This window comes from Rhinatrema bivittatum, chromosome 1 (assembly GCF_901001135.1).
Source record: "Rhinatrema bivittatum chromosome 1, aRhiBiv1.1, whole genome shotgun sequence".
Classification (NCBI taxonomy): Eukaryota; Metazoa; Chordata; class Amphibia; order Gymnophiona; family Rhinatrematidae; genus Rhinatrema; species Rhinatrema bivittatum.
Window position 1 is genome coordinate 290,089,062 of NC_042615.1, and position 14,424 is coordinate 290,103,485.

General features: G+C 45.3%; 1 protein-coding gene across 1 annotated transcript in view; it reads right to left on the minus strand.

Moving 5' to 3' along the window:
* LOC115094954 (protein ZGRF1-like) overlaps positions 1 to 14,424 on the minus strand; it is a 50,145-nt gene that overhangs the window by 5,135 nt on the left and 30,586 nt on the right. The window contains exon 5 of the mRNA XM_029608075.1: positions 7,945 to 8,130. Coding sequence (XP_029463935.1) covers positions 7,945 to 8,130 — 186 coding nt within the window. The remainder of the gene's footprint in view (positions 1 to 7,944; positions 8,131 to 14,424) is intronic.

The window sequence follows — 14,424 nt, forward strand, 5'->3', positions numbered from 1 at the left end:
ATATACTCAACTAAAATCTTTGCCAACCTTAAGGTTAAATTTAGTCAGTAGTGTTTTATTCATAGGGCTCTAATTTATAATTTTTGCGCAACAGTATGTATCTTTGTTTGGTATGCAGTAATGTATCCCTCTCCAAAACTATGAAATCATAAAAATATTTAAAAACGTAAATGTTCCATTCTGTCCCGAGACTGCATCGTTTTGAGCTTTGTCTGCCTCAGGGGAAATAACATCAACTGCTTACCGGAAGAGGCTCTGTGCTAAAAAGATACATCTTTAAATATCCAAAATAGCCAATCGTATCTCACATAGAACAATACGATTACTTCAAACAAATCTAATAAGTAAAAACAATTCATATCTCATGCTATGTAATTTCTTCATTTAATCCACTAGGTGCTAAGGTATTCAAGAGTAAAAATAAAAACAAAATATGCTCACAGTGATGTAATAATGTTTCTCTATCTCCACCCATCCAGCGAAAATTTTTGTTTCCATTTAAGTGATAATCAGACATTATATGATCTGGAAATATTACATTGATACTGTGTTTTTTATTTGGACTTCAGATATGTTACAGTTACAAAGATTCCCTCAATGGATCAATATGCTAGAGCAAGATATTCAATTTACTATTCAAAATGATGTGCAACAAACTCAATTCCTTGATATCTTGATAAAAAAAGAAATGGGGAGATCTTCACTACACTATACCTCAAGTTGGTTGAAAGTAATAATCTTTTGAAATTCAACAGTAGTCATCCACATTCCTTGAAAATGGGGCTCACAGTGAGCCACTTCTTTTTAGAAACAGATATATGTACAGATTTAGAAAAATGAAATAAACAACCCAGTTTACTATATTAAAGTTTTTTAATCAGAGATATCCTTGGAAGACCAATAAAGCAGCATACAGAAGAGCACGATTTGCCGACAGACAGTTTTGTTGGAATAATGAAAAAAGTCTTATGAATCACAATTAGCATGTGTGTTGCAGCATTTGGTTCTTTCCATTTTGTAAAACTTAAACTCAAGCAGTTACAGGAATATAGAAGCTTTACCACCTTTGTTTCTTTTTTTTTTGACAATAGGTTAGAATTCGTTTTATCTTGTGATTGATTTTTGTTTTTATTATGTATATTTTACTTGTAAACTATTTTGACCAACTGTAGTTGTAAAGCGATATATAAAATTTAAATAAATAAATATTCTGATAAGGCAGGTGCAATAGCACAAATACTGTTTAAATATTGGGACATATCATTACATTTCATTTTCAATACATGTCCAATGATTGCTTATTCAATATCAAATAGTACTTTTTTTTTTTTTTTTGCCTGTAACAGAACCACTAAATACAGTTGGGGGCCATTTGAGGTGTGGTCATTGTGATCTCTGTCATCAGACTATTGAGGACATGTGGTGGCATCCTGGTTCATCCCACATAGTATGATGGAAGTTTACTACTGATTGCCAATATAATTTTGTTATATAGGCCATCTTTTGTCCTTGAAAGAAGATTTATGTAGGCAAGGTAAAAAGAAAGATTCGTGCAAGATTGATTGAACATAAAAGTTGTGTATGGACAAATAAGATGCAGGCTCCTATTGTTTCACATTGATTTGATTGTTCTCACTCTTTTGAAGATTGTAAATAGACAATTTAGAGTACATTCCTTTACACTGCAAGTGTGGAGACAGAAACTTTATTATATCGCCGTGAACAATTTTGGATCTTCACTCTGAATGCATTTGTACAGTGGATTAAATGAAGAAATAACATAGCATTAGATATAAATGATTTTTACTTATTAAATTTGTATAAAGAAATGGAGAAATTACTTACCTGATAATTTCATTTTCCTTAATGTAGACAGATGGACTCAGGACCAATGGATATAGTGTGCTCCGATTGGAGTTGGAGACTGAGTCAGATTTCAATCTGACATCAGCACTACATATACCCGTGCACGAGGCTCTGATCCTCAGTTTTCTCCTTGAAAAGCAATTATGGATATATATGTGTTTGGATAATTTTGAATAATTTGGTTTTGATTAACTTGAAACGTTATTACTTGGATTGGATGACGAGGTTTCTAGCTGGAGACCACTAGGGCATTCAACCGAGAAGCACAGACACCTGGTAATATGGGTGTCTGAAGAAGAAATAAGGATTGGCTTACCCGTGCTTGCGTTGCGCTCGGCGAGAGGTTCCCCCGGGACTTCTTGATTGCGAGGCAGCCATGGGCGTGGTGCTGAGTCCATCTGTCTACACTAAGGAAAATGAAATTATCAGGTAAGTAATTTCTCCATTTTCTAGCATGTAGCAGATGGACTCAGGACTAATGGGATGTACAAAAGCTACTTCCGAACCAGGCGGGAGGCTGCCCATGGCCCATTTAGTACTGCCTTTGCGAATGCTGTGTCCTCCTTGGCAGGAACATCCAGGCGATAGAATCTCAAGGTGTGGATGGAGGACCATGTTGCACCCGACAGATCTCTGCGGGTGACAGCATCTTGGTTTCTGCCCAGGACACTGCCTGGGCCCTTGTGGAATGGGCCTTGACTTGTAGAGGCGGGGGCTTGCCTGCCTCTACGTAGGTCGCCTTGATTACTTCTTTGATCCAGCAGGCGATGGTTGCCCGCAAGGCCACTACCCCTTGCCTCTTCCAGCTGTGAAGAACGAACAGATGGTCCGTCTTTCATACAGGCTCTGATCTTTCCAGGTATCGGGCTAGGAGTCTGTCGACGTTCAGGTGGCGAAGAAGGCGTGAGTCTTCTGAGTCCTTATGCTCGTCTGGAGATGGCAACGAGATGGTTTGGTTTAAATGGAAGTGAGAAACCACCTTTGGCAGGAAGGAGGGTACAGTGTGCAGCTGTATGGATCCCAGCATGAATCTGAGGAACGGCTCCCGGCATGATAGTGCTTGAAGTTCGGAGATTCGACAGGCTGAGCAAATTGCCACGAGGAACGCAGACTTCAAGGACAGGAGCCATAGGGACAGACCGCTAGTTTGTCTGAACGAGGCTCCCGCTAGGAAGTCTAACACTAGATTGAGATTCCATAGGGGTATCGGCCACTTTAGAGGTGGTCGAATGTGCTTGACCCATTTTAAGAAGCGGGAGACATCTGGGTGGGCTGCTAGGCTGTTGCCGTCCACGCTGGGTCTGAAGCTGGCCAGGGCGGCTAGTTGTACCTTGATGGAGTTGAGAGACAGCCCTTTGTTCACGCCGTCCTGCAGAAATTCCAGGATCATGAGGATTTTGGCTGTCTGTGGAAGGATGTTGTGGTCCTCGCACCAGGCTTCGAATATTCTCCATACTCGTATGTATGTTAAGGAGGTGGAGAACTTGTGCGCTCGGAGCAGTGTGTCAATCACTGGTCCTGAGTATCCACTCTTTTTCAGGCAAGACCTCTCAATGGCCAAACCATAAGCGAGAATCTCGTTGGGTCTTCGTGGAGGATCGGTCCTTGCTGGAGTAGATCCTTGTGTGGAGGTAGGCATAGAGGGTTTCCCGCCAGAAGTCTTCGCATATCCGCATACCACAGCCTTCTTGGCCAGTCCTGGGCCACTAGAAGTACCAGCCCTCTGTGGTGTTCTATCTTGCAGATGATTCCGCCCAGTAGTGGTCATGGAAGGAAGGCGTACACAGTAGATCCTCCTGAGGCCAGGTCTGGACGAGGGCGTCTATTCCCGTCTTAGGCTGAACTTGGGAACCTGGGCGTTGGACCCGGTTGCCAGAAGATCCATGGCTGGTGTCCCCCAATGGTTTACTATCTGCTGGAAGGCTGTTGTTGACAGTGTCCATTCCCCTGGATCCAGACTCTCTCTGCTGAGGTAGTCTGCCGTGACATTGTCTTTTCCCGTGATGTGGGCGGCTGATATCCCTTGTAGGTTTGATTCTGCCCACGTCATTAGGGGTTCTATTTCCAGGAACACCTGCTGGCTCCTGGTTCCCCCATGGCGGTTGATGTAGACCACTTGCAAGTGGTCAAAGAGGAAATCTATGAAAATGATTGATCTTAAAGGGTAGTTCATGGAGATAGGAAGCAGAGTCACTGAAGTCAAGCAACGAACAGAAGATCATGAGAAGCAACTCATGGAAGTGAGGGCAACTATCTCATAAATGGAAATACAGCAAGCTGAACTAACCGATAAAATATAGGTCTAGATGGAATAACCATAGGATAAGAGGCTTGCCTGAAACTACTGACTATGATAATGCAGTGCAGTTGGTGCATGATATCAGTAAGGCACTGCTGCAGAATGGTGAAAAGGATGATTCTGAATACACTGAATTTGCATTGAGTGCGCATATAGGGCCTTGGGCCCGCAAAGAGGTAACCTCCCTAAAGATATTGTGGCTTGTTTCAGGGACTTTCTGATAAAGGAAAAGATTCTGGCAAAAGCCCAAATACAGAGCCAGTTTGAATGGGGAGGTCATAAGCTATCGTCCAAAAAGGAAATACCAACTCCAATATTATTTAACCAAGAGTGCCACTCACCAGAAATGTATCAAATATTAAATTAGTTAAATTTGTTAGATTTTTTAGTTAAATTCTTTTGCCGCATCATCAAGCCTGACAGCGTGCCCAGTCTTCTAATCATCTGCAGTCACAGTCTTTTTTCTTAAAAATTTTTTTGAATATATGGTCACGGTAGTTAATGCATTTAAGCGTTTGGGATGTAATGTATCTAAAAAATGTATCCACTTTTGTTCTGCCTGTATTAATTTCTTGTTGATGTCTCCTCCCCACCAATGTGGTAGGATGAAATCCAGTCCAAATATAGACGCAGATACAATGATTCTTCTGGAGATGATTCAGAGTCCAGACAGAGAGATAATTCCGATACACGAGCACAAGATCAGCGTTTTTTAGGATCCCGAGGGCGGTCAAGCCGTCGGCCATATACAACTCGAGGCAGGGGAAAACCCTGGACAGATGAGACGGGGTACAATTTCAGGCAAACCCGGTCCCAAACCAACTGGAATGTCTAATTTTGAATTTATCAAAAGTTAATCTGTCTCCAGTACATGAATGTGTATTGAATAAGGGTCTGACTTTTGTACTGACCCCAAGAGCAAAACTATTTGATATGGAAGTAGCTTTATTCAAATTTGTGAGAAAATTATACATAAAACATTTCTTCGTTGATCAGCCTGTAAGCATGGACATATCAATTTTAACGAATCCTTCCACTTGGTGTCCATCAGGTCCGCCTGATCCGATTATTTTTGCATTCTATCAAATTGTATTGAGTCAATTACGTCGGCGTTTCACCGATGTAAACAAATTCTGTAATTTAACAATCGGAAGAATTTACAGCCATACAAGAATTATGTGAAAATTCTGATTTGATCATTAAGCCTGCCGACAAAGGCAGGAAAATTGTGCTAGTAGATCACATTCAATATTCAAATGAAATACATAGTCAGTTATCGAACACTGAATTTTATCGTCCTTTGCAAGAAGATACTACAATGGGTTTATCAAAAGAAACAATGTTTAGTGCGAGAGGGAGAGAGACTTCCCCCTCCAGAGACACCGTAGGCCAAGGGGATGTCCCAACATGAGCAAAAGCTGTAGTAATCAAATCGCTTTGAGCATCTAAACAGCACTGACACAAACAGAGAGAGAGGACTGAATTGCTATCAGACAGCAAGCCTCACAGGCAGCAAGGCGGTTGGACCTGTTCGTCCCTGGCGCCTAGCTCTCCTCAACTTTGGCTCTAGGCAGTCTCCTGTGCGCATACCGATGCCACCTGGGCGTACACGCATACCCCTCCAGGACGTATGCAAATACACGCTCAAGATTAGGTTGCAGTTGTACGCGAACAAGTAGCTGGGCAAATATGTGCTTATATAGGCCATGGTCGTACACACACAAGAATCTGTGCAAATACGTGCTCCAGTCTTGGTTGCAGCCTTACTTGTACAAGTTCCTAAGCAAATACGCATCATGCCTACGCACACGAGTAAAGAACCACTGCAGTGGCCTACCACACGGCTAAGTAAAGCCTGCCTGCACCTTCAACGCATTTAGGCCCAGATCCATTTAACATCCGGCAGCAAAAATCATCGGCCTGAAGAGCTTCTCAACAGCTCAGGCCTCTTGACTAGCTGAGAATCCATGGAGACTGGGGCCATGAGCCACCATCTCACTAAATACGCTTTTCGCACAAGCAAATTAAAACTGGCAGAAGACCTCTACTCCTCCTCAGTGCAAGTGCCTCTCTGCACGTCTGCGGGACAGGGAACTGCCGGCGATAGTTGAGGAGGGGATTCCCCTGCCTCTCCCGCTGACGTTGCTAGGAAATCGAAAATGGCTGCAGTTTCCTTATTGACTGAGAAAGACTCAGTACTAGACTCCATTATCCATGAGGCTTGTTCTACCGATGCGGCCATGCTTGACGCAGACCCTTGAATTAATCTGCTACATGCACACGCTGTTCCTCCTTGCTCCCACGGCAACACCCAGCAAGCAGGGGAACAGTCCCTCAGCACCAAAGAGCCAATACCTGGTCTCCTCCGCAGGCAGAGAAGCTGCTAAAAGAACCCCATTGCTGAGCTCTGAGCTGCTTCCCCTCCTGGAACCTCGCTGCTACACAGATTCCTCTATCTAGTTCCTTGTTCTCTCTTTTTTTTTTTTTACTCTGAGAACAAATAAAGATACATAGAAACCAATACTTTCCTTTGGTGCAGAGGTTAAGGTTCCAGGAAAGCAGGCCACATGGCAGATCAGAAAAAAGCAAGACCTTTTTTTCTTCAAAAATTTACCAAACTTACGTTACCTACTCCCTAGAATGGAACACAGAGCTGCTCACAGAAAAAAAGAAAATCATCCAAATTAAAAAAGGGACCAACTAAAAGAAAACAGCTGCCCTGAGCCTGTAGCTGCCTCAGCAACCTCGTGAAGGGGAGGAATCTGGACCACCAGATTTACACCCCACGGAAGGAGCAAGCATACAAAAGGGTCACCACCCCCAGCTCATCCACCTTGACCAGACAGGGAAGGACCCAAAAACCCCCTGGGAGGATAGTTTCCTGACTGCTGAAATGCAGGTTTTGCACCATCTACCATCTGCTAGAGACAGAGACATACTGAGTGACTGCAGGTGGCACACTGGGTTATTTAGTGTCAGTGAAACTTTCTCTGTCTCTATCTGCTGGCAAGGAGGCAAAACCCTAGGAGTCTGGACTGATCTGAGTATGACCAGGAAAGGGATCTTTCCCTCTTTTTGTAATGTTTTGATTTATTGCGTTCTGTTGAGCTTTTAAGCTCATAGTTGAGCTTTGTGTCTCAATAAATGAGTGCCTTTGGGAACATTCTGCCATAGGGGGCCGCATGTTGTGCTATCATGATCTGGGCTCAAACAGCGAAAGCACCAGTTGTGCTGTTCCGCTGAGGCCATTTTATGGTGACTTTTTTTGCATGATTTGAAAGGACTTTTTTTTCCCAAGAATGAACCTGATGCCTACATTATTTGGATGTCTTTTTTGATGGTTTTCTTATATTGATGCAGATCATTTCTTCTTTTTATGTGGATGACCATTTGTGACCATTTGCAAAGCGGACAAAATTAAACTGATTAAGAAGCTCACAGCAACGTTAACGCAACAACTCCTGTACACCTCCAGAAAAAACTTCAGAAGTTTCTGAGGGCTAAGAGAGAATACAAGACCGAATTGCTGCAGTAGGATGACGTTACCAATCTTGAATGGTGCTTTGTGATGCTTGTCCACAGAGAAAATACTGCTCTAGTGATATAGATTCTCCCTAAGAAAGTATTTTTAATTTCAGCAATGTACTCACTTCATTGATCTTAAACATATTTGATCTCAGTGCCTTAAAGAGCATATGTATTTATGTACCTCATAAGAAAGGCTTAACAAATTACACAGAGGAAGACATAACTAGAAAAAGACAGAAAAAGAACCGTACAGTAGATTTTCTTTTCAAGCCAACAGACAGTTGCAGGCGAGGGTGGCCAAAAGGCTTCAAACCACTTCTTTTTGTTTTAGGCAATTCTTTTTTCTCAAGTTTGTCATGAGAACTATATTCTGTGAATTTTTCTGCTTCAACTGTGATCAAGAATCGATCGCTTTCCAAGTCATCCCCAGGTTCCACCTGACAATGAAGAAATATGAATCTTTCAGATCATATTGTTAAAATACACTACAGCACTAGTGGAAGCAATTAGTTTTAAATAATTCATGAAATCATCAACTTTTTATCATTTTTATTTCACTCTTGATGAGATGATAGTGCTTAACATTTATAGAAGTTCCTTCTTTTTAGTCTTTCTCATCCTTACCAAATCAAGCAAACTGTTGCATTGTTATGCTGAAACCTGATCAGCTAGAGGTTCTGAGTAAAGTGTAAATATTAGTAAGAACAATTGAATGGATTCTAGGATGGAGATTTTACAAATAGGGAACAGTTTATATACCAAGAAAGTGTAAATATATTGAGACTCCCTTTTAACATAGTAAATAGCAGATAAAGGAAAATTGGTTCTTATCTGCTAATTTTCGTTCCTGTACTACCACAGATCAGTCCAGATTCCTGGGTTTTGCCTCCCTTCCAGCAGATGGAGGCAGAAAAAGTTTTATTGGCACCGTAACAACCTGATGTGCCACCTGCAGTCCATCAGTATTGACCTGTACCCAAGCTAAAATGGGAAATAATACCAAAACTCAACCATCACCTGAGCCAGAAATCCAATTGAAAATACTTCAGAATATAATGTCAACAGCACAAATCGAGCGGACTCTCCAAACCCGGGCGGGTCTCTGGATTGATCTGTGGTACTACAGGAACAAATATTAGCATGTAAGAACCAATTTTCCTTTCCCTGTATGTACCCAGATCAGTCCAGACACCTGGGATGTACCAAAGCTTCCCTAAACTGGGTGGGACTGGGAGAATCCTGCTCGAAGTAAACTCTCTCCAAAACTGCTAGACTCTGGTGCCTGGACAAAATGTGCAAAGATTTCCAAGTAGCTGCCCTACAAATCTCTTGTGGCAACACTAACTGACATTCAGCCCAGGATGCTGCTTGCGACTGTGTCGAGTGAGCTCTCAGACCCTGAGGTACCAAACGGCTATACAAATGTATGCCAAAACCATGGCCTCTTTCAGCCATCATGCTATGGTCGCTTTTGAAGCTTTTTGCCCCTTCTTTGCACCACTCCAAAGAACAAAAAGATGATCAGAAATTCTAAAACTGTTAGTGACTTCCAGATACCTCACATCGAGACACCTATTATGGTTTTGAGGTGTTGGAGTGGATTCTTGGGTACTGCGGTGATGGCCATTCCCACGGGGAGGAGCCCCGTGAGGAACCACAGTACTAGGCCAGACTCGAGACACACACAGAAGATTTGTCTTTTATTATACAGCTGGATGATACCACCAGAGGTAGCAGTAGTGAGGTGATCCAGTAGAAGCAGTCCAGATCCAGTAGAAGCAGAGGAGACCCGTCTCACAATGGTAGATGTTAGCAGCACATGGTAGTATAGGGAGTTCCGGATGCAGGTTCTCAGTGCTGAGCGCTAGATGAGACAGACTGACAAAGGTTAGATTACTCACTAAGTTGGTAGCTGTATTGTTGGAGATCCCAGCAGGCAGATGTAGTTGGATTGCAGGCACCAAGGCAGGGAGAGCAGGCCCTCGAGGAGCGAGTACCTGGTATCCCAGATAGGCACCTGAAAGAAAGCAAAGGGCCCCCGAGGAGCGGGTACCTACCCATGTTAGATGAAATATCCCGAAGGGCAGAGAGAGCTTCCAGCGGCAGCACAGAAGCGGCAGAGTAGCTTAGACGGAGGCATATCCAATCCTTGCTAACTCGAATTGTTAGCAACGAAGGGCAGGCTAAATACCCAGATGGTGTGACATCACTCGAGGGGGACGCTTTCGAGGTTCCCGCCGTGACGTGGATAAAGACGTGGGTGGCGTGGGCGTGCGCACCCTAGGAGGACCTCAGGAGAAACATGGCGGATAGCCTTGCCATTGCCATTCCGGGGACGCTGGAGAGAGCGGCATGAAGACGTGGTGGCAGCCATCTTCCCAAGGCTAGTGGAGAGAGCAGGAAGAAAGGTGAGGCACAGAGGTCGAAGCAGTCTGAGACCGAAGGACGCAACAACACCTTAACTTCTTATTCAATGCAACTGTCCTATCCAAATTCAAAAAGGCCAGTAACTCTACTGTCTAGTTCAAGTGAAAAGAGGAAACAACCTTGGAAGGAAAGAAGGCACTGTATGCAAAGAGACACCATAATCTGAAAACCTGAGGAAAGGTTCTCTACATGACAGGACCTGTAGCTCAGAAATCCACCTAGCTGAACAAATTGCCACCAGAAAAACAACTTTTAAAGTAAGATCCTTCTCTGTTGCCCTGTGCAGTGGTTCGAACAGTGCCCCACGCAAAGCTTTAAGAACCAAGTTTATGCGCCACAGAGGACAAGCTTTCTGCACCGGGGAACTCAAATGTTTGACCCCTTGTAAAAAACATACCACATCCGGATGCGCAGCCAGAGACACACCATGCCTCTTCCCCCTAAGGCACCCCAAGGCGGCCACCTGGACCCTTAATGAGTTGAAAACCAAACCCTTTGCCAATCCTTGCTGCAAAACCCATGTGGGCCATCGAAGCCCGAAAGGGATCTACAGTATGCTCCCTGCACCAAATCTCAAATACCTTCCACACCCGCTCATAAGCTAGGGAAGTGGACTCTTTCTTGCTTGGAACAGAGTGGTAAGGGTTATCCAGAGGATGTTGTTATCTTTTAGGCGCCTCCTCTCAAAAGCCAAGTTGCGAGAAAGAAGCGGGCCACTTTATCCAAAAATATAGGACCCTGGTGGAGCAGATTTGGAATGTGAGCCAGACGGAGCAGGTGGTCCACTGCGAGATTGACTACATTCACGAACCATGGCTGGCAAGGCCATTCCAGTGCCCCGGATGAAGCTCTATTCTTTGCAAGATTTTGCCTACCAGCGGCCACGGTGGAAACACATATAGAAGAATTCCTTGTGGCCACGGGAGGATCAAGGCATCGACCCCTTCTGCCCCGTTCTCTCTCCTTTGGCTGAAGAATCTCGGAGCCTTGGCATTGTTGCATGTTGCCTTGAGGTCCATTCATGGTGCTCCCCACCTGCGACGAATCAGGAGCATGGCCTCCTCCGACAAGTCTCACTCCCCAGGATCCAACTGCTGGCAACTAAGGAAATCTGCCTGGACATTGTCTAACCCCGCTATGTGGGGAAGCTGCCAGAATCTCCAGATGGAGCTCTGCCCAGTTGTCTAACTCCTATGCCTCCTGCGCCACCTCCCGACTCTTGGTACTGCCCTGCCAGTTGATGTAAGCCATCATCGTCGCATTGCCTGATAATACTCTCATTGGCTTGCCCTGAACAAGAGGAAAGAAGGCCTGTAATGCCAGATGCACTGCTCTCGTCTCAGACCAAGACTTCTCCACCAGAGACCATAGTCCCTGCACCACTTGAGCCTGACACACAGCCTCCTAACCGGAGAGGCTGGCGTCAGTTGTGACCAAGATCCAGTTCGGAACCTCCAAGGGCATCCCATGGTTCAAACTGTCCTGACACAGCCACCAATCCAGACTCGCCTTGGTGCACTCCGTAAGAGGCAGTGGTAGATGAAATTGCTCCGATCAGGATTCTACCTGGACAGCAAGGCCGACTGAAAAAGCAGCATATGAGCAAAGGCCCAAGGGACCAATTCCAAAGTGGAAGCCATAGACCCAAGAATCTGCAGATAATCCCAGACTGTGGGAGTTGGATTGCTTAGCAATCTTCCAATCTGTCCCTGGATCTTGACAATCCACTCCTCTGCGAGAGAAACTTTTCCAAGCCTGGTGTCGAAGCATGCTCCCAGGAACTCGAGATGGCACCAGCTGGCTCTTTGGGAAATTCACAAACCAGCTAAGGGACTGTAAGCACTGCAAAACTACTGCCATGGACTGATGACAGAGGTCCTCCGACTTCACTCACCCAGTTGTCCAAATACGGGTGGACCAGGACACCCTCTTGCCGAAGAGCTGCAGCTACCACCTCCATCACCTTTGTAAAAGTCCTCGGTGCTGTACCAATCCAAAGGGCAGGGTGCAAAACTGAAAATGATTTCCGAAGATCATAAACCTGAGTAACCTTTGATGGTCCGGATGAATAGGAATGTGGAGATAGGCCTCGGTCAAATCTAGCGAAGCCAAAAACTCCCCCATGCGCACTGCAGCAATCACCGACCTCAGCATTTCCTTCCGAAAATGGGGTAACTTGAGCACCAGATTCACCTTTTTTAAATCCAGAATCGGACAAGAGGCGCTGACCTTCTTTAGGACCACAAAAATAAATGGAATACTTTCCTAAACCTCTTTTTTTTTTTCTTTAATTTCCTTCAGACTGGAAACAGAGAAATACTGACCGATTGCAGGTGGGCACACCAGGTTATGTTACAGTGTCAGTAAAACTTTCTCTGTCTCCATCTGCTGGAAGGGAGGCAAAACCCAGGAGTCTGGCTTGATCTCGATACGTTCAGGGAACAACTAATTGGTCCATTCAGTCTTTCTAGTTATTCTAGTCTACATTGCTAAGGATATATCTCTACTAGATACAGAAGCTTGACCACTTATAGGCATTCGCTCATTCTCCAAGTTAGTTTTTGTTGTTTGATTCTATACCATCCTGGGTAAACAAGCAAAATAAGAACACCTGTTACAGGTAAGCAACTCTGCTTTCTCCCAGGAGAAGAAGCATGGTAGACCTCACAGCTGGGTGAATACCAACCTGCAAGCTGCCCCCGGAACACATTGGGAAACAGGCACAAGGGTGCTGTTGGAAACAATGGGGGCAGTGTGAATCTCATAGTGGGCCCTAGGTAGGAAGAGTTGGGTTTTCATAATGGATATAGGTTAACGAGGACAGACTGGCCAAAGACACTGTCTTGTCGACCATCCTTGTCCAGACAGTAATGGGCTGCGAATGTGTGGACGGGACTCCACATTGTGGCCTTACAGATGTCGGCAATGAGGACTGCCCGGAAGTGTGCCACTGACACTGCCATGGCCCTTACTGAGTGCGTTTCACTCGGCCCCTGAGCGGAAGGTCTGCTTGCTGGTAGCAGAAAGCAATACAGTCCGCCAACCAATTGGACAAGGTATGCTTGCCCACCGCAACTCCAAGTCTATTTTTTGTCAAAGGAGACAAACAGTTGATTGGACTACCTGAGGGCTGTGGTGCCCTCTAAATAAAAGTTGAGAGCATGTTTGCAGTCCAAGGTATGTACAGCCCGCTCACCTGGATGTGAGTCTGGCCTCGGGAAAAGGGTGGGCAAGACAATGGACTGATTCAGGTGAAAGTCAGTCACCACCTTAGACAGGAATTTAGGGTGAGTGCGCAGCACCACCCTGTTGCGAGGAACCTCATGTAAGGTGGATAGATGTCTAGGGCCTGCAGCTCACTGACTCTGCGAGCAGAAGTAACCACCACTAGGAAGAAGATCTTCCAGGTGAGGTGCTTCAAGGTGCAGGGGCTCAGGAGGCCACATGAGCCACTCCAGCACTATGCTGTGGTCCCAGGCGACAACAGGGGAACATAGTGGAGGCTTCAGTTGAAATAAGCCTCTCGTGAAGTGCCCCACTAAGGGCTGCACCGAGACCGGAGTGTCGCCCATTCCGCGGATTTATGCGCTGATGGATTGATGGATTGAGGTAGTCTGAAGTCCAGACTCCGAAAGGCGCCAGAGGTAGTCCAAAAGCCTAGGTGTGGGGCAAATGAAGGGTTCAAGACCCTCCTCCATGCACCAGGACTAGAATCTCCTCCACTTTGCTTGGTAGGACTTCTGCGTGGAAGGCTTAAGCGAAGCTACAAGGACTTGCGAGACATTGTCCAAAAGGTTAAGAGACCGCAGTACTAGCCTTTCAATATTCAGGCCGTGAGAGTGAACGATTGGAGTTTCGGATGGCATAGACTGCCATGATCCTGCGTGATGAGGTTGGGCAATGTGCCCAGGTGAATGGGCTACTGGACAGACAGGTCACGGAGTATCGGAAACCAAACCTGACGTGGCCAATACGGGGCTATGAGGATCATGGACCCTCGGTCCTGTTGGAGCTTCACGAGAGTCTTACTTATTAGCGGAATCGGAGGATAAGCATACAGGAGACCCGCATTCCAGGAATGGGTGAAGGCATCCACGGCTGGTCTCTGTCCTTCCTTCAACAGGGAGCAGAAGCGGTGCACCTTGTGGTTCTGCGAGAATGTGAAGAGATCTATGTCCAGTTGAGCCCACTAGCGGAAGATCATGTCCACCACCGAGGGGTCTAGGACTCACTCGTGGGTGGAAAGTTCGACTGAGGCGGTCTGCCACCACATTCTCGGTCCTTGCCAGGTAGATGGCCCATAG